Source organism: Ips typographus, linkage group LG14 (assembly GCF_016097725.1).
Source record: "Ips typographus isolate SLU linkage group LG14, UJ_Ityp_2.0, whole genome shotgun sequence".
In the NCBI taxonomy this organism is placed as follows: Eukaryota; Metazoa; Arthropoda; class Insecta; order Coleoptera; family Curculionidae; genus Ips; species Ips typographus.
The window spans coordinates 4,811,257-4,837,703 of NC_138435.1; the positions used below are offsets into that span (position 1 = coordinate 4,811,257).

General features: G+C 54.1%; 5 protein-coding genes and 1 pseudogene across 5 annotated transcripts; 4 read left to right on the forward strand and 2 right to left on the reverse strand.

The window, feature by feature from the left end:
• The first annotated feature begins 2,979 nt into the window (after window positions 1–2,979).
• On the forward strand, window positions 2,980–3,927 carry LOC145737969 (uncharacterized). The gene has a single exon (XM_081992826.1). The coding sequence runs from the start codon at window positions 2,980–2,982 to the stop codon at window positions 3,925–3,927; it is 948 nt and encodes a 315-aa protein (XP_081848952.1).
• Window positions 3,928–4,492: 565 nt separating this feature from the next.
• LOC145737970 (uncharacterized) lies at window positions 4,493–5,032 on the forward strand. The gene has a single exon (XM_081992827.1). The coding sequence runs from the start codon at window positions 4,493–4,495 to the stop codon at window positions 5,030–5,032; it is 540 nt and encodes a 179-aa protein (XP_081848953.1).
• A 14,249-nt stretch (window positions 5,033–19,281) lies between these two features.
• LOC145737971 (uncharacterized) lies at window positions 19,282–20,651 on the forward strand. The gene is made up of 2 exons (XM_081992828.1): window positions 19,282–19,445; window positions 19,523–20,651. The coding sequence occupies exons 1-2, from the start codon at window positions 19,282–19,284 to the stop codon at window positions 20,649–20,651; spliced, it is 1,293 nt and encodes a 430-aa protein (XP_081848954.1).
• A 598-nt stretch (window positions 20,652–21,249) lies between these two features.
• LOC145737973 (uncharacterized) lies at window positions 21,250–22,140 on the reverse strand. The gene has a single exon (XM_081992829.1). It carries the CDS (start codon window positions 22,138–22,140, stop codon window positions 21,250–21,252), a length of 891 nt encoding a protein of 296 aa, XP_081848955.1.
• A 595-nt stretch (window positions 22,141–22,735) lies between these two features.
• Window positions 22,736–24,157, forward strand: LOC145737974 (V-type proton ATPase subunit D pseudogene; annotated as a pseudogene).
• A 710-nt stretch (window positions 24,158–24,867) lies between these two features.
• LOC145737975 (signal recognition particle receptor subunit alpha-like) lies at window positions 24,868–26,031 on the reverse strand. Its single transcript, XM_081992830.1, has one exon. The coding sequence runs from the start codon at window positions 26,029–26,031 to the stop codon at window positions 24,868–24,870; it is 1,164 nt and encodes a 387-aa protein (XP_081848956.1).
• Between the last annotated feature and the right edge of the window lie 416 nt (window positions 26,032–26,447).

Genomic DNA, 26,447 nt, shown 5'->3' on the forward strand with positions numbered 1-26,447 from the left:
GAGGTGGTAGAGGAGGACTGCCACCTTGTCCTCCCCGCTCAGCCGCACCGTAAACCTGACCGTGCCCAGAAGTGCCGTGATCTGCGAGGCGTAGCACTCTAGATTGAAAGCCGCCAGGATGCCCTGGGCAGTGCAGGAGAGGCGGAGATGCTGGCTTTTCACTGCATATTTAAAATTGACTCTTTTTTGACAGCCCACAACCGGTGCACACGCCACCCACGGCGGCGCCGTGCTCGCAGCTGTCGTCTGCCATTCGAGGTAAATTTTTTACACCTCATTCTTGCAGGATGAGAAAATAGAAAGGCCTCAGACCCAACTAACTGCTGATCTCAATGACATCCCAGATATGGTGCAGGAAAAAGTCCCGCCGGTATGTATTTATTGAGAATAAGGCCTTGCACGAGCATAGGATGGCGCTCGTATAGCCCGCACATCCAGCGCTTTAGGGGATAGCAGGATCATCCACTTGAATCTGGCGATGGCTCCTGCCTAGATGGAGATAGCCCCGGGCTATGCGCCGAGGAGGAGCAAGCAGGCATGGCCCAGGCTCAGCAGAAGCAATAGGCGAAAGCATTATAGACTGAGATTCTTCCAAATTGCCCGCGCCTATGATGGGAAAGCCTGTTGTGTGGGCTTGCAAGGCCAGGACCAAACTGGCAGATGTGGTGGCCAGGCTTGGCCGCCAGAAATGGCTCGCTGTTGTGCTAATAGCTTAAACGGTTCCAACTTTTAATAAACAAATAGTGCTGTTTGATAATTCGACCCGACTTTGGAATGGCCTGAGCCCGTACAGTTGATCGTATTTCTCCGGTTTGAATCATATGAGCTCAAGATGGCGTTGCGCTACTTTAATCCGCGGCAGGATGGAGGGCATCGCCCCAATCACTGATTGGCAGCACCGGGCGGATCCTGAACAAGAAATGTTCTGTTTTACCGCTAAACATGCTGCTACTGACCGTATCAGCGCTGCCTCAGGGTGCCAGGCGAAACAGGAGGTTTCGCGGAGTATCAGGAATAAAACACGGTGTCTCAGCAGGCATATAAATTGGAGACGCCTGTATGTTTCATGGCCAGAATAGTTTTCTACAGCACAGTAGCTGTTGCCTTACTCGAAAGAATAGCTGCTCGCAAGATTGAGGTAGCGCACCACCAGATATCTCCCCTTATCGATGGGCTTGAGGGCAGCAAGGAGTTCATAAATGCTGATGAGAGCAGCCCTTACTCTTTCTTGGTCACAAAGAAGGAGAGCTCAAAGAGCAGCAAGGCGACATCGTCCAAGGCGCTCACTGCTGAAGGCAATAAGAACGACAAGAAGGAGGAGTCAGGCAAGGCCGAGGAGAAGGGCGGCAAGTCTTCTGGATTGAGCAAAAAGGACGAGGGGAAGGAGAAGAAGTCCAGCAAGCTCATGAGCGGCCTGTTTGGCACTCCTGACTACTCCTACCTGTCCAAGAAAGGGAATAAGACGGATAATGGCGATAGCGATACATCTAACGGCGATGAAGGGGCTAATAAGAAGAAGAAAAGCAGCAAAAAGAGCAAGGGCAGCAAGAAGTCTGGGCTGAGCGACAAGGACGACGATAAAAAGGACGGCGGTAAGTCGAACAAGCAAAGGCTCTCTGGTAAAGACGATGGCGACAAGAAGAAGAAGGACGAGAATAAAAAGGAAAACCTAGCGGAAGGCTCCAAGGACGAAAAGAAGAAGAAGGACGAGAATAAAAAGGAAAAGGTAGCGGAAGGCTCCAAGGACGAAAAGAAGAAGAAGGACGAGAATAAAAAGGAAAAGCTAGCGGAAGGCTCCAAGGACGAAAAGAAGAAGAAGGACGAGGGTAAGAAAGAAAAGCTGGCGGAAGACTCCAAGGACGAAAAGAAGAAGAAGGACTCCAAGCTGTCAGGCAGCTCAAAGAAGGAAGACAAGGATGGTAAGGAGGACGCGAAAGAAAAGGACTCCAAGCTATTCCAGCGCAGTGTGGATAATAAGCTGTTCTCCGCGTTGGTTGCTTCGGGCGACCATGGCAGCGAGTTTGGAACGCTGGAGGCAGACTCCATTAATCCTAAAATAAATTAGGCCATTTAATTTTACGACACTTTTCATTTGGCAGAACACGCTTTGTATAGCATGCCAGGCACAATAGCTTGTGGTGTTGAGAGATCCCTGGCTTTTGCGGCTTTCTGACGACACTCCTGGCCACTCCTCTGGGAGCCAGGCCTGGCAATCTGTGGCCATCTCAAACTACTCCTACCACTTCCTTAAACTTCTAGCTACATATATTTCTCAAGGTGCACAAGGCACTCACGAACCGCATATCCGGTAAGTGTGACTTGAAACGGTGATGGATCAGCAATATCCTGCAAGGGCTGCCGGTGTTCGAACCTAGTGCCGTGCAATACTATGCTGCGCATGCCATCCTCAGGCAGGCTATTTGTGCAGCAGCTGCGTTCCTACCAGTGTGCCCAGTCTCCAAGGGGCTGGATTGGTAACCCCCTGTCGGTGGGACGGGCCCAGGTTTTGGCCTGTCTATAAGCCACTTGATTGAGCACCACCGCCTTCGCACAATATGCCTGACAAAGCGACACCCATAGACAGCTGCATCACCTGAAGCATTTATTTAAGCCTAAGCGGTGGAGCAAGTAGGTAATCGCCTCCTCAGACGCTATTCTGCTAATATTGCGTCCAGCCTGCCGCCATCTGCTTCATGGGTCTTATTTTGCTGGATATCTAGCAGAGTGCGTGCACGTGCACAGGCGCAGACCAGTCAAGCCTATTTAACTTGGCTCCATCTTCCTTCTGTCCTGGCTAGGATCTCAGTCGCCAGGTCCTACAGGCCGGTCTCCAGTACAAAAGCGGTCTCCAGTACAAATGCGCTTGCACTGGGCCACCAACAACATTCATTGTGTTGCCTCCTTCCTCGGAGCATGATGAATTACCAGCCAAATTGCAAAATTTTGATATAGTTCGGCACACGGTGTATATCGCCCCTCATGGATCGCTATGGGACGCTCGAGCACATCGGCGAGGGCACGTTTGGCAAGGTCTATAGATCAACAGTGTGGGAGACCGGTAAGACCGTGGCGATTAAAATCGTGCCGCTCGACCCCGACGCGGGCCTGCGCCTGCCCTTCACAGTGATCCGCGAAATAAGGGCCTTGCAGAGGCTCAAGCACCCCTGCATTCTGAGCCTGCTGGATGTATGCATCGCCGGCGGCAGCATCTCAATGGTGCTCGACTATGTACCCTACGACCTCACAGGGCTACTGGCGCAGAGGTACGACTTCACAGACGAGCACATAACGTCTCTCGCATACCAGATGGTTGCAGCCGCGAGCCATATGCACGAAATGGGTCTTATTCACCGGGACCTAAAGCCAAGCAACCTGCAGCTCGATGCTGCGGGCCATCTTAAAATCGCGGATTTTGGCCTCGCCAAAAGGCGCTCCGCCTGCATGACGAACCGGGTCTGCACGCTCTGGTACCGCGCTCCAGAGCTGCTGCTGGGTGATACAGCCTATTCCTGCAAGGTGGACTCCTGGTCCATCGGCTGCATCATCCTCGAATTGAAAAGAGGAAAACCGTTCTTTCAGGGGAGCGATGAGATCTCCCAGACGACCGAGATTCTGAGCAGGCTGGGCTGTCCACAGGTGCCATACCCGTGGGACGCCCTTTTTACAGTAGCACAGTATAAAAAGAGCCAGCCCTGGGACTGTATCGTGGCAGACCAGTTTTCGCCCATTTTTGGCAGTGACTTGACGGCGCTCATCGGCGAGCTGTTGAGGCTCGACAAGGATGCAAGAATTTCGGCCAAGAATGCACTCCGGATTCCTGCCATTGAGAAGGGGGCGGGCCTCTATGTGCCGGTTAAACTAATGGAAGCTCACAAAGGATGCGCAGAAAAGACCCGTACAAACTCCTCCAAACCGACCCGTGAGTAGTACGCAGGTATATATCCGCATCCCCACGAGCGAAGCTATTTCTGACCCCATGAACAGTTTTACGCGCATGCTCAAATAATGCTGCCCTCTCAGCCTTGTGTGCCATCTACCTGCTTATTAAATACTGGGCACATTGTTGTTGGCTTGCCTGCAGCATGACAAAGATAGCTATTTTCCTGTTCAGAGCTGCAACATCCGCCGTAGAATTGCATCTATTCGCAGCCCGCCTTCTCTGAAGCAGGGACTACCTGCACATTACTCGACCTGCTAACAGCCCTTAAAGGCTGCCGCATAGCCTTCGGGTGTATGCACGCTTATACTGGGCGTTAATGCCGCCACACCATCACAGAAATACCGCGTCGTATGATATGCGAGTATCCAGCCGCCGCACACAGCGCAGTGTTTTTGTGATAGCACGGAAAGAGCCCGATATCGGGAAAAATGCTTCCACCAGCTGTGCAGTCGTGTTTCCCAGGCCCCGTAGGTGCTACAAGGGCCTACCTGGCCTTCGCCGAGCCCGCTTTCCCAAATTCGCCTGCAAAAATTTGTGCAAATTTTGCCCCCTATGGCCAATCTCAAGATTAACAATCTCGCAGTAAGTGCCGCGCTTGTCAGCAACCCAGTTAGAGAGGGGCGGTATAACACCGAGGATATTTCCCCCCTCGAGAAAGCCTACATACTCAAGCACACTCCGAAGCCGCGTGTGGCGAGAGCTGATCTCAAGGCTGGCAACGTTGTCGTGGTTCTGGAGGGCGCATACATGGGCCGGAGGGCCGTGTATATCGAGCGGTTTGCCGGCCACACTGCAGTCCTCTTCTGCATCACGTCCGGCGGTGCATCTGCATTTTTTAAAATAGATGAGCGGTATCTCTTCAAGCTCGGCACGAGCATTGAGCTGCCTCGTAATTTGAACCTAGATGCCGATAGCCTGCACGAGTCCGTCTTGGGGGAGCCCGAGAAGCTGGATGTTGAGGCAGCGGACGCCGAGGCTGGAGCATCGAGCGCAATTCTTGATGCAATCTCGAAGGTCAAGTTTATGCGCTCGTACCTCTCAGGGGATTTCAAAGCTGACCACAGTGTGGAGTTATATTCGCAGGAATATTAAACGTTTAAATTAGCTGAGTCTTGTTTATTGTTGTTCGAACAGCACCACCTTTTCCTGACCCGAGAAATCCCTGCCTTTACTTCTAGACCCAATGCTATTATGGCGGTTTAATATTTCCAAGGGGCTACAGCCGGTGTGCGAGATGTCCGCGGTTATCAGTATGAAGTGCCCGCACCAGCCCGGACTCTAGATATTATAGAGATTTTCATTTTTCGCCGTGCCGTCTGTTTTTTTCACACCTAGGCTAGTACCGCTTCACCTCCATAGCCGGGATGCTCCCTTGTGTATAACTTCTGCCGCTATACCGCCTTGGTAAATCTGGCTATGAGGCTCATCCATTCTTCTCCGTATGCTCCGCCATGTATCGCAAAACGGACAGCAATATCTGCTGCGCCCCCACAGGCCGCATGAAATGTATACTGCAAGTCCCGTCTTTACTGCAGTAAACCAGCTCTCCTCGAGCATAAGAAGGCCCACAACGAGCAAAAGTCTGCGCCGAGGACAATGGTGTTTCTTTGAGCACATTTATGCGCGAACCATCCGCTGTCTGAAACACCGCTCGCAGGAGACTAATTACTGTGTCATTTCGCAGCCCAGCCTTGCAGCTAATCGCCCCTTAATTTAGAGCGGGCGCTAAAATGTACCAGCGGAGCTGCGACACTCACTGCTGCTAGACCTGTCCCCCGTCTCACCGCTCCTGGACTCGTCTCTGCTTCCGACCCTGTAGCTAAGGAGGCTGCGCAGCGCCTTTGAGATGAACCCCGCGGTGGGATCGCATTCCTTTAGCACATACCAGTCCATATTGCGTTCAACCTCCTCGATAATTGCAGGGTACTCGACCAGCTGGAACGGCGAGGCCATCCCTTCAAGGGCGACTGACTGGTGCCGATAGTTGGCACGGTCGGTCGAAGGATCATATCCGAATGCCACCCAGCAGTGGCGCCAGGGGCCCGCACTGTAGTAGAATGCATGGAGGGCTACACACTTCTTAAGATACGTCTGCTTCAGCAACTCTTGCCCCTCCAGATTGGGCACCCCAGAAAAGGACTCCTGAACCTGCTTGAATTTGGTAATTTTATTTTCTGCGAAGAACCCGCACAGAAAACGGTCCTGCACCGCGAAGCCCGCATCCCCGATCTTGCGGCGCACATAGCTGTGCAGGCCGGCGGGCGCCTCGCAGGGTACCTTGTCGCCAAAGCGTATCGATGCGCACCTCACCGAGTCCTCAGGATCGCGTGCACATCCATCGAGATGCCTTCGACAGTGCGCAGCACAGTGGTCTCGAGCTCATATGTCATCTGGGCGGCCCGGTTCCCCCTGAAAAGGACGATCAGGTGCTCTTTGCCCAGCTTCTTAATGGCAAGGATCTTCTCGTACAGGTATTTCTCAGTTATCAGGTTAAAGCGGTGGTCGAATATGCGAAGAGTCGCATGGTGGCATGTGGCCACGTACTGGTCACTCAGCACAACGCCGCTCACGGGCGAGGACACGGTGGCTTCGCCGTACAGATAGTCCATTTATGGGCTGCAAATTTTGACAGGACATTGCCACCGCGTCCAGCCAGGGCTGCATGGCATCAGGAGCAGCCGCCGCGATCGGTGCGCGGGAGACGTTGGCTCTGGTGCAGGAACATTGGTAGTAAAGTAAAGGTTTATTTACCGACGGCACAGCCTTGCGTGTTCTAAATTATAGGCTCCTGCACTGCCGGATGAGCACCAGTGCCCATCCGGCCGCAAGCGCCCAGGCATCAAATTAGTCAACCAGCTTCTCGATGCGGCGGATGCCGCGCTCGCGCCTGAGGTGGTACGTGAGCACCCACTTGAGGAAGGTGTCTATTGATGTCTTGAAAGTCTGAAGTAGTAAAACTCATTGCAATGCTCGAATACAAAGTCCAAATTCGACAGCGTCACGGTGGAGGTGCCCTCGCTGTGGCTCATCTCTATGACGTAGCTTTTGCCCTGCAGCCTGATGCGGCGGATTTTGACATTCGTAATGTCCGTCAGCTGCCCAACAACGAGCGGTATGCTCCTGCAGCAAATCCCGCAGTTGCACCAGGAGGGCTTTTCGTGCCCCAGATATAGTTTGGATATGGACAGGTCGATCGTAAATTTCCGCTCGTAGAAGCAGCTGCCCTCTACAGAGTCCTGGAAGAGATCACTGGTGTGGTCCTGCGGGAACGAGTCTTTCGCGGCCTTACTCCTGTAGCAGATTAGCATGCCATTCGTGACGTGCACCCAGCAGTGGTTGAAGCATCCCCTCGTGGTGCGGCGCTGCACCTTGTCGTAGAGGTCGCGCCGCCGGAAATCGTCTATTTCAATAATATCGTTGATATTGATCATCGACTGCTTGTGTCCGATCACGAATCTGTTCGGGCTCTCCATGGAAATGTGCCTTTTCATCTCAGTCAGCAGGTCCATGGCATCCATGCTCGTGAACTGCTCGTTGTACATTATCTCCAGTGCGTCTCCGCTCGGCTCGATGACCTCGCCCCCGCCGGGGGCTGGTGCATCCCCTGCAGACGTCTGCACCAACTGCTTCGGTGGCTGTGCTGCTGCATCCAGAATCGGCACACATGGTTCGTCCGTCCCCTCCTGGCAGGGAGCTTGGCCCGCTTGCATTATGGCGCTACTAAATGAGCTGGCCGATGTTGGGCTTCGTGAGCTTTCGATTACGTGTCTATTCACCTTTATTTTGATGCCTACAGGCCTAAGCTTGCCGCGCTGTGGCTCCGGCTTCGCGCCCTTCCCGCCAGGGACTCGGTAAGCCACGTCCCTTGCATCTATTACATTCACCTTTATAAACTCGCTGTCGGTTGACACATCATCCACGTCAGACAGCACTTCTCTCTGCAGAGCAATACTGCGCCCTGCCAGCATCTTGCCCTGAGCCACTGGCCGCCTGCATTGCTGAGCCGCAGGACTCTACTACTTCGCTGGATGCATTCGCAGGTTCCAAGGCCCCGGCGTCTAAAATAGGATCACGCTCGGTGCTTTCAGTAGTGGGGCTCCCCTCGTGCGACCCCCCGGCCCGGGTGGATACCTGGGGATCTTCAGGCCCCGAGCCAGTTGCTTCATTTTCTACTGATGCTATTCTATTTTCGCCCATCCCAGATTTGAGGAGTGCCTTTCTATCGACGGCTGACTGGCCAACAGGCGCTTCTATCTGGTCCAACGCTGATTCGTTCACTGTGTGATATTTTACATTGACGAGCGGTGCAGGCTGCGGGCCCCCTGCTGCAGCCTGCTCCTGCATGGCCGGGCTCGCCTCTGAGCTGGCCTCTTCGCCGCTGCTGCCACCACTGCGCTGTAGCTGAGTGGAGATACGGACTCCCTCTGCAGCCCCCTCGCAGATGGCCGGGTGGTCGGCAGGGCTGTCCTCGAGCTCATTCCCATCCGTTGATAAGTAGTCCTCCTGTGCGTTCTTATTACTAAGAATAAGAATCTCTGGGTCGCCAGTCCTCCGCGAGTTTTCTGCTACCGCCGCGATCAGCTGGCTGTATTCCCGAATTATATCGCACTCATCGTAATCGCTAGAAGACGCCCGCTTGCCCTTGCAGCAGGCTTCCTCCGTGCTTTCGTCCCCATCCATGCAGCGCGCATTGTCGGAGCTTTTATTTGGCAGGTTCCCCTTTACAGTGTCCAATTGGATGCATCTATATACCGAGCTGCCATTGTTAGTAGCCCGCGTTATATGGCCAATAGGAATGCGGCCTATCCGTAGAAATACGGCAGGGCCGCGCCGTGCCACTGGGTCAGAGATTCCTGCAGCGGCCGGGCGGCTTTTCCAATGCCAGTATGCGGTCAGGCACCTCCGTGCAGCAGGTTGTGCATGCAATATTCGTAGGCTTCGATTGGAGCAAGCCATTTTGTGGATTCAAAACCTCAGCGTGCACGCACGTTGCCCACTGTCTAACCGGCGTAGATACACTAGCAGATCTAAGTGCTGCACGGATAAATAAGAGGCACGCCCCCACAGCAGTTAAAGTGGTAACGAACAGTTTATTTTACAAAAAAACGCCTCGTAGACGGATGAAGCAGCCTCGACAGATGTAAATGCCAGATTATATAAAATAAATGTGTCGTAGTAGAGAAATAAAATGTTCGCACAGCCTGCAAAATATATGGCATGGACGCTATCCTTCTCCATGCCGTCGAACAGCAGGCCCGCTTCGCTTTTGACGGTGCACAGCGTGGTCTGGCCCTGCGTGTGGACAACCAGGAAAAACTCGCCAACTTCATAGGACTCGCCGCAGTGAAAGTAGCTGGCGACACACATCTCGCACTTCACGATCTCCGAAGCTTGGGCAATATCAGACAGCTCGCGGAAGAACCTGGGATTCAACGAGACCTTTACCGGAGGGGGCGCCTGCTGGCTGTTGAACTGCATGTCGAACAGCTTCCGATTGTATCTGCCAACGTCCTCCCTCTTGGGCCCCTTTATGGAATTGCCTTTTGATTTGATGATATCCTCAATTCGGACGTAGGGGAATACTGGCTCACTCTGCGCCTCCTGTTGGAAATTGGCGTCCAGCAGCTGCGAGAGACTGTCTTTGTTCCTCTTGCCCTCGATCGTGCGGTCAAACATCGCATGCAGAGCCTCGTGTGTGGCGTTCAAGCGCCGGGGCTCGGATGAGACTGCGGAATGCTCGTATCCGAATGTGCCGGCCTTGGATTCGGCGCCGAAAACAAAATCGCGGTAGCTCTTGCACAGCCCCGCGTCGGCCCACACATCCCTCATCATATTTACCCGGCCCGCCCAAGAGCTCCTCGTGCTTGGGAGGGGCTGCTGCATACTGGAGGCGAGCTCGGCAATTTCCTCGATGAAGCTTTCGTACTGAAAAATAATATCGCCAAGATCTGCGCACTGGTCGCTCTCCAATATGGCCGTTATGTCCTTCAGCACCTGCTTGTTGAGGTTGATGAACTCAATGTTCGTCGCCTCGCTTTTGAGCGTGTCGACGTTTCCCAGAAGCCGCATGGGCCCTCTGGTGCGGGGATGCACCGTCTTCCTGACAAAGGCGCGCTTTCTCGGCTTCGCAAAGTCGCCCCAGTGGGCGGGTGGCTGCTCCGCTCCCGAGTCCGGGTTATCTGCGCATGCGCTCAGATGGCGCGTGCGTCTCTCGTTCAGCACCATTAAAGAAATAACGGCACGCCGAATATAAATTTTTGTGCCAGATGGTGAGCAGCAACTTCAGACGGGCGGGGCGCTACAGGCCGTGCCTGTCGGTGGCCTGCTTTACCAATAATTAAATGGCATGCTCAAAGCCAGTTTATTCACGAACTTCCCGCAGATACCTCAGATAGGATATCTCGGCTTCCTTTTTACGCACCGCCGACTGTAGTGTGTCTTTAAATTCGTGCACAACATTTCTCAAGTCGTAGATGTTGATTACAGCAGGGGCGATACTTTGATAGTCGCCTTGCCCAACAATGAATTTGTACCTGTCTATGAAGCGGCTCAAGACGGTGCACACGGTACTGGCATAGCACAGCACCTCGTAGGACATACTGATCTCATTCAAGAGACCGCCCATAGCGGATGCCGTAAACTGCCTCCTGATGGCCCGAGCATCAGTTCTTAGTCTATTGATAAGCCTCTTCGGGGAGAAACTGCATGTTCCAAACCGCATAAAAATCGTATCAAGCTCGCATCTGTAAGATTTCAGGATAATAGGCAACGCAGACAGCTTTGGCTGCATGCGTGTCTCGGGACCATCATATGGCACAATCTTCGGACAGTCGTAGATGCCTGAATCAGACTCGCCGTCCTCTGAACTGCTTATAAAAAATACGGCATGATTGCCGTTGTCGGACTCATTCGAGTCGGCAGGAATGGCGTCCGCAGCCAGCTCGTCCCATTCTGTGTCATTCACAGCCCGCAGCTTTGTGTTGTCAGCGCCCGGGCACTCAATCTGGCATATACATTTCGCAAGTTCGCCCGGGCACTCAATCTGGCATATACATTTCGCAAGTTCGTCCATCTCGCTCTGGAATTTAGCCTCAATATCGCCGACCTGCTCGTAGACTTGGCCAGAAATGGGCACGCATGCAGCCACTCGAGTAAATGCCCACATATACAGGAGAGGCTGCTTCGGAGGCGTCCGCGGTCTCCGGCTCCGATTTCCAGTCTCCCAGCGAGTCGGCTGAGGACAGCAGCATCAAGGATCGGGCTTTATAGCTTTCCCCGTCTCCATGCCGCCCCTACTTTAAATAAATAACATATGTTTAAGCGTCGGTTGTTGGAGTCCTGCGACGTCCATAGTCGCAATTAAAATTTTCACTCATTTACTCAACCACGCATTCGAGGCCGGTGTGCTTATCTGTTGACCGGCCCTTGCCATAAGTGGAGTTTGTCTCCATGGTTGGGATACGCAGGATAGGGCTGCCGTTCTTGGTCATTTGCGCCTAGTAGCGCTTGCTACTGGCTAAATCGGCTGTGCATTTCAAAGGATAATTTTCCGGGCTGCTAGAAATCTCTAAAACGGACAACAATATAAGAGCATTGCAGAAGCAAGCGTTGTGCTTCACCATAACCATCCCTGGCCAACGCCAAAGGGCCCAAATATCAGAGAGCAGTCCACTCAAGGCCGGCCCGGGAAATTAGTCCGGTAGTACGATGTAGCGGTGGCTAATATTAAATTTAGAGGCTCGCCACATCCTTCTCCAGTTATATATTCTTTTTAAAATAAACTCTGAATTGTGGCAAGGTTTAGCCGTTTTAATATCTACTCCAGACATACCCTGTGCTCGAAGCCATGCCCGTGGCTGCAGGAGTTGCAGTATTCTGTAGCCAAAATATCCCCACGCCTCTTACTGGGCAGGTTTGGCAAAAATTCCATATCAGCAGCAGCGAGCAAGGCTCAGTGGGAAAGCGAGAAATGGCTCCTATTCCGTTGCAGCCCGGCTCCGGTAGTGACAAGTTCGGACTGCCCCGTTTGAGGGGTTATCTTCATACTGGCTCCGGGCTATCGTTCCATAGTGCACGCATCCGGGGAGGGGACTCTCCCTTCACTGGATATAGTATTTCCAGTATCGAGCTTACCTGGACTCATGAAAGGAACATGAAGCAGTCCTACAGCTGGCTCAGGATACTCAGGGACGAGGATTTAGTCCTGACCAGGACCGTGGGAGACAAGAAGCTATACACCTACAACTTTGACATGCTCGGGAGGGCTGGGCACGCGCAGACGCCGCCCAGAAAGAGAAAGCCCCGAGGGGGCGGGTCGCCTGCTGATCCTGACGATCTACCCCCGAGTAGTACATCTGGGGGGCGAAAGAAGGCTGCAAGGAAGGCTGCCTCGGGCACCCAGGACACGGCTGGAGAAGAGACGCCCAGCCTTTCCGGGCGCGACATCGCGGATGTCGCGAGAAGGCTATTTAGAATAATAAAGGATAACAAGCTCGATGGGATTCCCGTTGCTGACTTGCAGGGCCATCTAAAGGTCAGCACGGCAGAGGCTGCCAAGATTGCTGAAGGGCTGAAGAAGATGCGCTTTGTGCGGCTTGTGGATAATGCCGACGGAGGCCAGTCGGTTGTTCCTCTGTCGCTTACGGACGAGGATGTAGCGAAAAGGCTCATCGATCTCGGTGATGCTAGGAGGATAATGTGTCTGAGCGATGTCCGTCCAGCAATCACGGAGATACTTCCTACGGCGTTTGACAACGGAGACTGCGCGGTCGTCGAGCTTTTTGAGTCCAACGGCTTCAACATTGTGGAGGTCCGGTCGAAGTACCTCCCCACGGAGTTCGTTATAATGCACCCGTGCATGTCCAACACCGACGAGGAGTTCCAGTCAACGCTGCGGAATGCCAAGGCAAGCGTCTCGAAGCAGTTTCGCGCGAAGATATGGGGCACTTTCTTCAAGAACCATGCCTTTGCGGCCTCGGACAACGGATACCTCCCCACGCTGCGGGGCCGCTGCGGGGGAAGCTTATATTCGACCGGGACGTGCTTCTGCGGATGGAGTTTCTGGCGTTTGCATCCTGCATTCCCCTTGTTTACGATGATCTCCTTGTCGATGCCGCCGTGCAGTGCGCAAGGAAGACAAACGCCCAGACGTTTGTGGCGGAGCTGGCACGGCGAGACAGGCCAGGACAGCGCAAATGTGGTGGCTGATATGGATTCGGGCCATCCGGGCCCTGGTCACCTGCTCGTAGGCTGACCGCGAATATATCTTGCAGGTGGACGACTTGTAGCACAGCTCGGTCACCATGCAAAAATCCGAACTCCGCTGCGCTGCGAGGCGCTGCATCATTTTCAGTCCCGTTTTAGGGCGCAGCCCAGTGCTCTGAGAGAGGGACTTGGCATCCATCCCGGCCGCCGAATTCCTGATCGCCAGCTGGATCTGATCGTGGAAGGGAAGATTGGCAAAGAGCGTCAGCCTCCGCAGGTCTAGGTCGCCAGAATGGCGGAATAGCTCTTCCTCGAAGCTCGTGGCCTTCGCGTCAAGGGCCTTGTCTGCGATCTCACAGAGCCTTATGCACGCCAGGCTCCCCTCTCTCCTTTCGCATATGACTCCGAGCTCCTTCAGCTTTTTGCAAATGTAGTGGTAGGTCTTGGGCTCGATTCCCAGGGCGCTCCTAATCTCAGCGGCGCTCATATAGGCCTGCTTCTCCAGGAGGAAGTCAATGAGATAGAAGTACTCCTTGCTGACGATGTTGACGCCCGGCCCGAAAATATACTCGCGCCATGCCATTGTGCACATCCGCACAACGTGGCCGGGCGCAGCAGCATCCTGGGCGGCGCCGCAGCCGAGCGGCCCTAGGGTGAATGCTGTCCGGAGGCTATCCGCAACCGACTCTGGTACGATCTCGGCATATGGTGCGTGCAGGGCCGCGGCGAGCTCCACACTGTCCAGCGCGGTGGTGGGCCTCCCGTACAGGCCGAAGGAAAACAGCTTCGACCTCAGCTGGGCGGAGTCGGCCATTGAGGGAATTTTTTGCCATAAAATTTGTAGCCTCTGCTTCGAGATACAAAGCATCTTGGCCGAGCAGGCATCCTGCAGGTGCTATGGTCATATTTTACCAGCGCGCGCGGGCCGCAGTTGGCAGAGCAGTTGCCAGCACTGTGGTGCGCACTGCACAATAGGCGGGCTGAGATCGGCTCCATGCCGCCAGGCTGGAATTAAATACAGCGATAGTAAGTCACTGTGTGGGCTGCGTCAGAGACAGCATTCGCATAAGCACTGTCGGAAAGCCCTGTAACTTGCTGCCGCCATAGTCTAAGTGGGCAGATTTTTACCTGTCTTGCCGCACGCTATTGGCCGCCGCCGGCAGGCTTTTACCCAGGCTCCGTTGCAGAATAACAGACGCATCACTGTCGCGGCTGCCAGGTGCTGTGGGCCCAGGACGATGCTTGTGTAGCTGGCGCACGGTTAAATTTTTCAGTTGCAAAATTTTCATAAATAATTTTGGCAGATAATATGGGATAATGGAGAGAAAGCATAGACTCGCATATCAACATGAGCACCTGGTCCAGCTGCGCGAGGCGGTGGACGTCGGCGGCGTGTGTGTAGTGCACGGAGCCACTGGCAAAACGGAATTCATCCGTACGGTGTATCCAGACGTTGTGCTGTACGACTCACGCGAGATTCTTGAACCGAGAAATTTGGGCGGACTGTACGTCCTGAAAGACGGCGATCTGCGCTACGTTGACGGCATCTTCGTTGAGGCCATGCACGCCGGCACGGCCCTCTGCTTTGGGCGGATCGATCGCAATACTGCGCTTCTGCAGTACCTCCGGCCAGTGATAAGCGGGCGCAGGCTGGTCGCCACGAGCGGCGCGCTGGTTGTCGCGCACCCGCATTTTAGACTATTCTTCAACTCCGCGCAGGTCTTCCCACTGCGAAACGTGTCGTTCATCGGCCCGATTCGATTTAGCTATGACAGCGTAATTGAGAGCTTTGGCAGGATGCGCGGCCCCGTGGAGGACGCACTGAGGCACATTTCGGCCCGCAAGGCGCTGAGGTGCGCGGCAAGCCGCGGATTTGTGCCCTGCGCTTCGCTCGAGGGCCTCAGCATTTTCAGCACGCCCGAGGTGCTTATAGAAAAGCTGCACGGGCTGCAGATCGAGTGCGACTCCAAGCTGTGTTTTGATATGCAGCCGGTCGATGGCGCGCCCGCGGAGGGCAGTGCGGAAGAGGCCTCCGACAAGGTCCTGGAGTCCTTGAAGAGCTGCTATAGGCACGAGTCGAGCCTCTCTCTTGATAGGAACTACCGATATTTCATGTATTTTCTGTTTAACCCGGTTACTGCCGCGACAATGGAGTCTTTCTTCCTGGGCTGCACGGTGTACGAGTTTGTCGACCGGATGTACTTTGCTACCAGGTATTTGGAGTACTCTTACTCGGACCTGCTCTACAACATAATTCTGCAGTACAGGGCCTTTGAGCTCGAAGAGATGCACTCCAGGAAGACAAGGGAGTGCAGGCAGAAGCTCTTTAAGGAGCCACGCCTCTACGAGAGCACAATCCGGACATATGTAGATCGGTTCATGCACATCCCGGTCACGTCCCTGCTCCAAATACGCTTTGAACAGCCATCTTGTCAGGGGACACATGAGTGGATGGGGCCGTCGGTGCTGCTCAAGAGGTTCAGCCGCGAGGGCGGACAAACATCGGACTGTGAGTGCACAGCCTGACTGTCGCTAGCCAAGGAGTTCAACCGCGGTGAGATCAATGCTGATCTGCAGGGCATCGCCGTCCCCACTAGGGAGGATATTGTCCGACGGTTTTATGCCAGATCGCCCTCCAAGCAGTTTAGCTATGCAGAGCTGTGCCTTGCCAAGACATTCAACGCTGTTATGGAGGGCATGAACAAGAACTACTTCGGCGAGCAGGATCTGCACGCGCTCCGCATCCTCCTCGACAGTGCCATGGGCTACGTGTTTGCACCGTTTCTGTATTTTGTATACAAGTATGCCGATACCTCGAAGATTGATGTTGAGGATGGCGTGGCGCTCAAGAGCGGACAGGGCGCAAAGCAGATGGAGGACAAGATCCGCGAGGAGGACGTGTGCGACGACGTCGACAACAACCAGGCAAAGGATGCAGAGAGCGGGGGTGTCGATATGGATAATGACGGCGAGCTGCACAGCGCCAGCGATGAGAGCGAGGGGGTCAGCGGGGTGGACGACCAGAGTAACTCGGGCGAGAAGGAGGCAGAGGACTTTGAAGAGAGGGGCGCGCTGGACCAGCCAGACGCAGCCAACGAGGCCAATATTGAGCCAGAAGAGGCTCCCGAGCTGGATTCCAGAGAAGAGACGGAGGAAGGTGGCAGTCTGAGTAGCGACGGCTGCGGAGACAGCGCCTGCAATGATAGCTCCGGAGATGACGAGAGCACAAGCTGTGGTGCTGCGCCGGGGCCCAGCCGCGAGGAGCCTGAAGAGGCGCGGCCGGACAGCGAGCAGGACACTCTTGCACATTATGAATGGACGGAGGCCGCGCTCAACAGGGAACAGACCTGCGAAAATGCGGACGGCTACAGCAGAAAGGTGGAGGGCGGGAATCTGGAGGAAAAGGACGCGCTGGCCGAGGGCGAGGGCGAGGAGGTGATCGAGGGCGAAGGCGAGGCTGGAAAGGGTGTTGCTATTCAGAAGAAAATATCGTTCGCGTCCGGCGCTACAGAGTGCTCGGAATTGGTGGAGCTTTTGCGCGTTATTCTCGCCTCCAACCGGAACAGCAAGTACAAGGGCGACTATAAGTCGGGGAAGAAGCTGAATCTGAAGAAGATCATCCCGTATATCGCAAGCGACTATCAGAAGGACAGGATATGGATGAAGAGGCGGAGGAGCGACAAGAAGGAGTATGTGATCAGGCTATTTATTGACAACAGCAAGAGTATGTACGACCAGAGGATGGTCGACGTGCTTGGTGCAGTGTATTCCAAGCTGTCGCACGCCTTCTCAGTCCTGAACATCCCCGTTCTGCTGTTTAAGTTTGGCCAGGCGCTCCAGGAGTGCACGATTGACATGCTTACGTTCAGCGAGGAGTGCACCTCGATTGAGTGGATCGACGACTACAACGACGGGATCAACATTATTTTGACGGACGGTATTTTCCAGAAGGCCGGTGCATTCAAGAACAACTTTCTTGTTATTTATAATGATCGACAAGGGCGGGGTGCGCAAGATGTCGAAGGTGTCCGTCATAGACGGCCAGGTCTTTGTGGAGAAGTATCTAGACACGTTTGCCCTGAAGTACTGTATTTTGGAGAATGTCGAGGATCTTGAGCGTGTCTTTGTCGATGCACTCGCAGAGATTATCAAGAATCTTCTCTGAGGCGGCCCAGGCCCTATCTGGGTGCACTCCAGCTTCTGCTCCCGCATGCAGACAATAAATTAATCTATTTTAGAATATTTTAAATATCCACTCGGGCCAGGAGGAGTAAATGGCATGCAAACATTCCGCCCAAATAGAGGGGCGGGAGCTAATTCCATGCGACATCCAGCAAATTTAAATGGCGCCAATTAAGCCCTTGCTCAATTCGTTGCAAGGATTGGCGCGCCAGGCTATGTTACGGCTATTAGGGTTAAATACAAAGGGGCTCATTAGCCATAAAGGGCAATTTATTTAGTAAATTTAGAGCCAAGGCCTATTAAGGTAGATTGCATCTACTGGGGGTCGCTTGTTGAGTAGACAGAAGCCCACAGTAGTGCTCAGATGTGCGCCACGCCCCTGCTAGGAATTTCCAGCCACCGAGCTTGGGAAACTAGCACGGCAGAGGGCAAGCTGTAAAGCCAGCTGTCTCGTGGTCTCCACTCATGCAGAAATATACAGACCCGCGCCCGCAGAAGGCTGCACTTGCCTGTCTGCTGACAACAGCCAGTGCAAATGGGCTGAAACTCGGCCAGCTAGCCGGTCAACTTTGCGAAGACGACCTTGCTTACGCTCTGGCAATCCACAACGTCCTCCAAAATAGCATAGATGTAGTGCCTGCCCAGTACAAATTTCTTGACATTGCAGCTGCAGCTGGCCACGGCATTGAGAAGCCTCCTTCCCTCGGGATCCCACCGGCACACTCGCCCATCGCTTCCGGCCGAGTAGAGATGGGTATCCAGGTGCAGCTGGTTTATCGAATGGTAGACCCGTGCATCCGGCTTGTTCTCCGTGTGCGCATAAAAGATGTAAGACTTGTCAGCATCCATAAAATCCTCCGAGTAGATCTTCCCGTTTAGCAGGCCGATATACATACCTCCATCCCTCACTGCCAAGCTGTTGATGGGCCCCTGAACAGACCTGCTGTAAAGCCTGGTAAAGTGCAGGTCGTAGACTTCGACAACGTTCTCCAGAGCAACAGCGATACAGTCGTGTCCACAGGCGGCTGCGAGAATCTTAAGCTTGGATAGCTTAACGAAGTCCAGGGAGTAGACCTCGCTAGATAAAACTGGCTGCCTGTACTCCGGCATCTCAGGTGTCTCCTGCTTCAGATCGCTATTAGCCTTGTTTTCATATTGCCCTGCCGTGGCGCTATGGTCACTACTTGCGCAGACGTCCTCATTTTTCGTGCATGCAGCAAGCTGCCCGCCCCACGAGCCTACCACTAGCCTGCCCTGGTAGGCCAGCAGGACGCTTATCTCGGGAAATAAATAGAATGACTGCACAATGCTGAAGCATACATCGAGAACAAATACATGGCCGCCCGCAGACCCGCATATCAGATACTCACCGTCTGTGTCCACGAGGGTACGACACTTATATACCTCGAGAGGTACTGTGAAGCTTACGTGGATGAGCGAGTCTCGCGTCCTTGTTCCAAGCTTAGGCCCCCACACATCGTCCGCCGTTCTGCAGTCCGAGCTGAATAGCGCAAGCAGCGATTTCCATAAAGATAGCATCCCAATAACCCGAAAATTTTAACCGCTATTTTTATTTGAACACGAACATGTCCCGGATGCCATACCTGATGCTCTCCCGGACATACTCGGCATCTGCCAGGGCCTTTTCCAGCACTGCGTTGCAGACAAGGGGCAGATCCGCCGTGTTAGCGCAGACATGCACAGTCAGTGTCCGCCCCTTGTCGAGCTCGGTCATCACATAGCGATAAAGCAGCTTGGAAATGAGCCACGAGATAAAGCTGTCGGCAGCCCTGGGATTTGCTGTGCACTTGAACTTGACCTCAACTGTCAGCTCGCTGTAATTTTCTGCTTTTACAGGAGCATCTGCAGGCCCCTGCACCACCACAGTGGCAACGCTGTCCCCGCTGACGAAACTGACGAAAATGAAATAAACTGGCTTCCTATATCCCGCGACGATGTTTCTAATTCGTGCTGTCATCTGTGTGTCTTCGATCTCACAGGCTATTGCGGGGCAGATCACTGCGCCTCTCGGCAGGATACTACAGACAGCCTACACGTCTTTGGCTCGCTATTACGCGCTACTGCGGCGACCTGGGCCTGCTCGGCACAGCCCAGCGGCGTTTGTTTCTCACTGTAAGGCGCTTGCCAAAAATTGCACCCATGGAGACGCCTGACGGATACATTGCGTGCAAGCAGGATATGGAGACCAGAGAAGGTGCTCGAGCTGCTCAGGATCCGGGCAGAGTATGTGCAGGAAGAGATAACAGTGCTCAAAAGGGAGCTGGCGCGCGCAAAGGAGGAGATCAACAGGATGCGCTCGGTCCCGCTCATCATGGGGCAGTTCCTCGAGGCCGTGGACCACAACACAGCCATTGTCTCCAGCACCGCGGGCTCCAACACCGTGGTGAAGGTGCTCAGCACCGTGGACCGTGAGCTGCTCGTTCCCAACACGAGCGTCGCGCTGCACCGCCACTCGTCCGCCATTGTGGACGTGCTTCCCCCTGAGGCCGACTCGACGATTCCAGTCCTTGGGGAGGAGGACAAGCCCACGGTCACATATGCAGACATCGGCGGCCTCGACGTCCAGAAGCAGGAGATCAAGGAGACGGTCGAGCTCCCCATTCTGCAGTTTGAGCTGTACAGGGCGATCGGGATAGACCCGCCCCGCGGCGTGCTTCTGTATGGCCCGCCGGGGACGGGCAAGACGATGCTTGTGAAGGCGGTGGCAAACGCCACCAACTCCACCTTTATAAAGATCAACGGGTCCGAGTTTATCCAGAAGTACCTGGGCGAGGGGCCGCGCATGGTCAGGGATGTATTCAGGCTGGCGCGCGAGAAGGCGCCCTCCATTGTTTTCATAGACGAGGTTGACTCCATTGCCACCAAGCGGTTCGACGCCTCGACCTCGGTGGACAGAGAGGTACAGAGGGTGCTCATTGAGCTGCTGAACCAGATGCACGGGTTTGACCAAAATTCGAACGTGAAGGTGATCATGGCGACCAACCGGGCGGACACGATCGACCCTGCGCTCCTTAGGCCGGGCAGACTCGACCGGAAAATAGAGTTCCCGCTCCCCGACCGCCGCCAGAAGCGGCTTGTGTACGCAGCCATTACGGCGAAGTTGAACCTGGATCCTGAGGTGGACCTGGAGTCACTGGTTGCGCGCTCAGATCGCCTGAGCTGTGCAGATATCAACTCAGTCTGCCAGGAGGCCGGAATGCTCGCGGTTCGGGCGAGCAGGTACATCATAGTGCAAAAGGACCTTGACGAGGCATACTCCAAGGTCATCGGAAGAAAGGATGAGAAGCCGATGATATATAATTAAATAGTTTTACTTCCGCCCCCACCTATCTATGATATCCCGGTGGCCTGTTTTTCTGCGCTGCGCCGTCCTGCAGTTTGCCTTATGGCTCCACAAACAGTGCGTTGCAGTAGAATTTCACGGGCTATATTGTTTCCAGAAGCCTAATAGTCCTGATTTTCCCTGCTAGCTAGTTAAGTCCATACTCCATGGTCGCTTTCCTTATGCATAGACAGCACCCGGTGACTAGTATGCCTTCCTCGGCGACTTCGCTTTGTGAACCCACCTACAGATAGAATTGCGGTTTAGACTCAACTAGGTAATGGCACGGCACAGTCAAGAACTAATAGATATGCAATAGGCTGGCTGTGCCTGCCTTGGTGCAAATGCTCGCAGCGTCAAGCTCTTGCGAGCTATGGCACAGGATGCTAGGACAATGTGCAGCGGAGCATTCTTAGGACACTTGCTGACTCAGGCAAAGCAAAGAATACTGTAATTGCGTACCAAAACTGGGGCACCAGCAGGCCCTGACACCTCCATATGCTATGCTGGGGCAGCCTTTAAGTACTAACGCAGTACTAATATGCGGCGCCAAATGCACAGTACCATTGAATTAAACAGTTTACTCATAAATGGGGTCCTGGCCCTCAAAAAAGTCGTGTGCAAGTGCTTCTTCCGCCGATATACGGGCCAGCGGGTCGTAGACCAGCATGCAGTCCAGCAGACGCTCCAGGGTCGGCTCGTTGATCATGGACCTGTATCCTTTCCGCCTGTAGTGCGGCACCACATCCTTGTAGTGGGGCAGCGTGTCCACGCCCCTCCAGTGGTCGGGGGTTGGCGTCCCCAGGATAGCATATATTTTATGCAGCTGGTCAATCTCCGAATCCCCTATGAACAGCGGAATCTGCGTGCGGAGCTCGGCAATAATACATGCCAGGGACCAGACATCCACTGAGGCATCGTAGTACTTGCAGCCCAGAAGAAGCTCGGGCGGGCGGTACCAGAGGGTGATTATCTCTTGGGTGTAGCTCCGCAGCGGGACGCTGGCAGCCCTTCCCAGGCCGAAATCCGCAAGCTTAATATTAAAGCTGCTGTCGACCAGGATATTTTGGGGCTTGAGATCGCGGTGGAAAATATTGCGCGGGTGGCAGAAAGCCACGGCTGTGCACAGCTGGTGCGCCATTCTGCGCACGACCTCCCAGTCGAACCTCATCTTTCTTGCGTTGGACTGGTCGATGAGCCTCTTGAGATCGGTCTCCACATATTCAAAGACGAGGTACATCCGATCGTCGTTGTGGATGACCTCCATCAAGTTAATTATGGTCGAGTGGCGCAGATTCTTGAGCAGGAAGATCTCCCTGATGGTCGTGGCAGGTATCCCCTCGTTCTCGCTTTTAGGTCTTATCTTTTTGAGGGCCACAAGCTTGCCAGTAGCTTTGTCCTTGGCCTTGTAGACTCTCCCGTATGTGCCCTCCCCTATCTTCTCCAGCTTCTGGAACGAGCTTGTAGCCATGCGGGCCCAAAATTTTACAGCGCTGAATTTAGAATGCCTCAGATTTTTCTTGAAAGATTTGCGCTACCGAAACATGCCCTGCCGTGCTCCTGATGGGCATGAGACACCCCGCGATGGTTCCGTTTTTCCGCGTGTGCTGCTGCGTGGCATCTTCGCGGCGTGAGCATTTCTGCGGATCATCCGCCTCTCCTGCCGCTCGGAGAGACCAGTGGCACGCCTCGCTGCAAGCCCGCTGAACATGCCAAGCCGTCCGGTGGTCGCTGACCGGGCATTGGCATGCCGGCAGGCTATTTCCGCTGCTTCCAGCACATGCCGGCCGAAGATCGCGGCCGATATGCTTCGATTGTTTGCCATTTTAGGCAGCGATGCTGTTACGCATGAGCCATTTATACTCACATAGAATATAGGAGATAGCGAGAAACAATAGATTAAATAACTTCACGTCAACAACTAGTGGCTTCACTAATGCTTGTCGGGAATAATACTTGTTGTGGTAGTTTCAAACCGTGGTTAATTTGTCTGTAATACTCGCGGCCCGCTGCCGCCGCATGAAACACCACGGCGGGTTTGCTTTGCGACGCAGAGTCAACAAAAGATGAGTGTCGACAGGCTTCCCGTATTTGCTACACGCGCAAACTATAAGATAGTAGAGACGAGGCTGCGGAACGCGCAGCACGGGCACAACTTGCTCAAGGCCAAGAGCGATGCCCTGCAGGCACAGTATAGAAAGCTGGAAGAGCGCTATACGAAGACAATGCAGGATGTCAGCAACCGCTTCCAGCAGGCCTTCCTTCTCCTGAGCCGTGCTGAGTTCTACGGGGCCAATGTCGACGTTTTCCGCGGGCGCTGCGCCCGGTCGGCTGTCCACCTGGAGACCACGCTCGAGCAGGTCTGCGGCGTAGTACTGCCTTCGTTTAAGGTGCTGCGAAAGCCGGCCGAGGAATGGGACATGCTTTCAAGCGGCGGCGCCAAGCTCGCAGAATGCAAGCTGGCATTCGACGGCCTGCTTTCCCTCCTGGTTGAGATATCGTCCATCAAAAACTCGTACTTTGCGCTGAAACACACCCTGGACTACACAAACCGACGGGTGAATGCACTAGAGCACATGCTGATCCCCAAGTTGGAGGAGACGTTAAAGTTTATAAGCAGTGAGCTAGATGAGCAGGAGAGGGAGAACTTCTACCGCCTGAAAAAGATTCAGAGCTTGAACAAGTAGCACTTGCACGCCATCCCATCGGGTGCATTTGAGTATGCTTTGCAGTATTAAATGAAACTTGCGCCTGGCCAGTGCCCTCTGTGTCCAGTTTACCTCATGTCCTATCTGCAATGCCCACTGATGCGCAAGGAAACGGGGAGCGCCAGATTTACACTTTAGGCTTGAGACAGCCTTGCGATACAGCTAGTATCCCAATATACTCCCATGCTGCGAATGCAGCTGTTGGCGCAACCTAGACGCTTCAACCAGCTATATTTCTGCTCTCTTTGATCCTTGTGTTCAGCAGTGGGCCACGGGATAGTAATTGCTCGCCGATGTAGCCGCGGCCTAGGCCCAGACATTCAGTGGTGTCTTGGCACAGCCACCTGCAGCCTCCGGTAAAAAATTTGCAAAAATTTTGGACCCCAGATGATTGCCAAGAATTGAACTATCAAGCAGCGATACCATCTCATTAAGAAGCCGGAGCCTGCCGCTTTTGAGCTGAAGGGGAAGCATGAGCAGTATCCACGCAGGATCTTCGACAAGGCGGAGGCGGAGGTTTCGCCCGCAACAATCATAAAGTATGCGATCAAGAACGAGAGGGCCGCGCGTATCATGGAGAGCAACAACACACTGACGTTCATTGTAGACGTCAAGGCTACGAAGCCCCAGATCAAGGAGGCAGTCGTCAAGCTGTATGGATTTCCTGTGCAGAAGGTGAACACGCTCATCACCTTCAAGCACTACGCTAAAAAGGCATTTGTCCGATTCAAGGACGAGGGTGCCGCCGTTGATGTTGCCTCACGCGCCGGAGTTCTATAAAGTAGTTGGTTCACACTCTGGAGGTCAGCCGTTGTTGTTTGGGATGGGAAGCCCCCATTTTCCCGGCCGTGTTTCAGTCGGGTGCTTCACCGCGTGTTTCTAAATGCTATGCCGCTTTGCCCGTCACCATGCGTCCCTTGGTGCCTTCGCCATGCTGCAATGGAGTGGCCTGCTTACCAAAGCAGCCGTGTTTAGCTCATAAAGCATTATGCGGCGCGCCATGTTCCTGCCCGAGGGCTGCTCCGCCGCAGGCCAAATGTTTGACAGGAGTGCATGCTGTAGGCGCAGCCTATGAAGCAAACTTCGCTAAATTATCACCCTCCCCTTTTCGAGACCTACGCGCTTGCCTATTTGTTCTCCCCTCAATGCTGGACTCTATTTATGCCATTTTGGAAAGCGGCACGGCGCGATGGACTGCTGCCCAGAACATCCGCGCCTATTGGGGCTAAACACAAAAATGAGTCGTGGTAAATCCTACCCGACGTGCATGCGATCCAATTAACTCGGGTATTTATTTATTGGAAGGATCCTTAACGAAAAAGACTGCTGCTCCCGCGGCACAATTAATTGCTTGCCCAGATAGTGGCGTCTACAACGGCGCAAGACGTCCAATTTGGGCACACATAAAGGACCCGTCGTTGAACTAAAAGCATGGGCCCAATCCCATGGCACAGAGCTTACTGCAAATACAGGCCCAAAGAGCGCAGGTGCTAGGATGTCAGAAGCTCGCAGATTAATTCTGAATTCATCGGCGTCAAATCGCTGTTCCCCTGGCCGGTGCCCAGAAACAGAATCGGCGCAAAGGCACTGAATGAGAGGTTGAGCACCTGGCCTATTTTATCGTCCACGGTATCGACCTTTGTTAGCAAAATGCTGTCGATCTTGCGGCCGGAGACTCCCTCCCCGATCCACCTGTTGAACTCTCTGATGTGGGACAGCGAGTCGCCGCCGACCAGGGCCTCGCCAACAAAAAGTATGTGGCTCGGGTTATTCAGCTTTACAAGCCTGCTCAGGATCTGCATCAGGTGCTCCTTGTTGTGCATGCGTCCTGCCGTGTCTATTAGCACCACATCGTATCCCTCCTTTTCGGCCCGCATAATGGCGGACTTGGCCACAGAGGCATCGTCGTTGGAGTACCCACTCTCGTAGAATCCCACGCCGTGTCCGCTCAGCTTGAATCTCTCGACATGCACCTTCAGCTGCTCGACGGCCCCCGCCCTGAATGTGTCGCATGCCGCGATATAGACTTTCAGGCCGTGCTGGAGCAGCCAGCATGCGATCTTGGCGAGGGAGGTGCTTTTCCCGACCCCGTTCACCCCGACAAAGCATATCGAATACACGCCCCTGTGGCTTTTTACGCCCGCAATAAAGGCCTCGTGGTCAACTGTGGGTATGATCTTGCGGAGTGTCTCATTCATTCTTCCCTTGAATTCCGCCTCCGTGACCGTCGTCGCATCAGCATTCCGAAACTCGGCTACGATATCGTCGGTGATCAGCTTGCTGAATCCCGGGTCTACATTCTTCCTGACCAGCTGCTCGGTGGTTGCGCGCCCGAGGTCCTTGAGATCAATCCTCTTTGAGAACAGACGAAACGCGCGCTTGACATCGATACTCTTAATACTATCTATAATGCGCGGCCCCGCGAAAGCCCCGTCGCTGAAGTCGAGCTCCTCCGCCGTGTCTGTCCCCTTCTTGCTCTGCACAGGGCGGGACATGCTTCTCGGTCTCTTCAGACCCATGCATATCTGCGCTGGCCTTGTCGATGACTGCGTGGCCCACTGAGTTAGCCACGGCCTTCTTAAACCTCGGCAACAGCGACTGTAGCACAGGGGTCCGGCCGATTGATAAATACACAACCTGATCGTCAATCTCATACTCCATAATGTCGTCACGGATGCTCTTCGTCGCAGAGAGAACCCTTGGGTTGATTGAGCGGATTATGTGGTTGATGTAGGAGGGGGCAGCGCCTTCTTCGTAGTACACGATTCCCTTCTTATTGAAGATAATAAAATACTGCATGGGTGGCGCAGCAGCAAAAATTTTCCACATTGAAACCGCCAGGCTTCGCGCCGGAAGCGTAGCGGCTTGCAGGACTCATGGCATGGGGCATTCAGCTTGGCCAGGCTCCTTTAAGCAGCCTGGCTGGTGTGCATGCTTAGATCGGCCTATCGGTCTCCCACAATTACCTAATAGCAAGCAATTTCCTGGCGCTTCTCGCCGTACACTGTCGACAGCCACAGCCACAGCCACAGCCACAATCCAAATGCGACTCCCAGCCAAGTTGCAGATT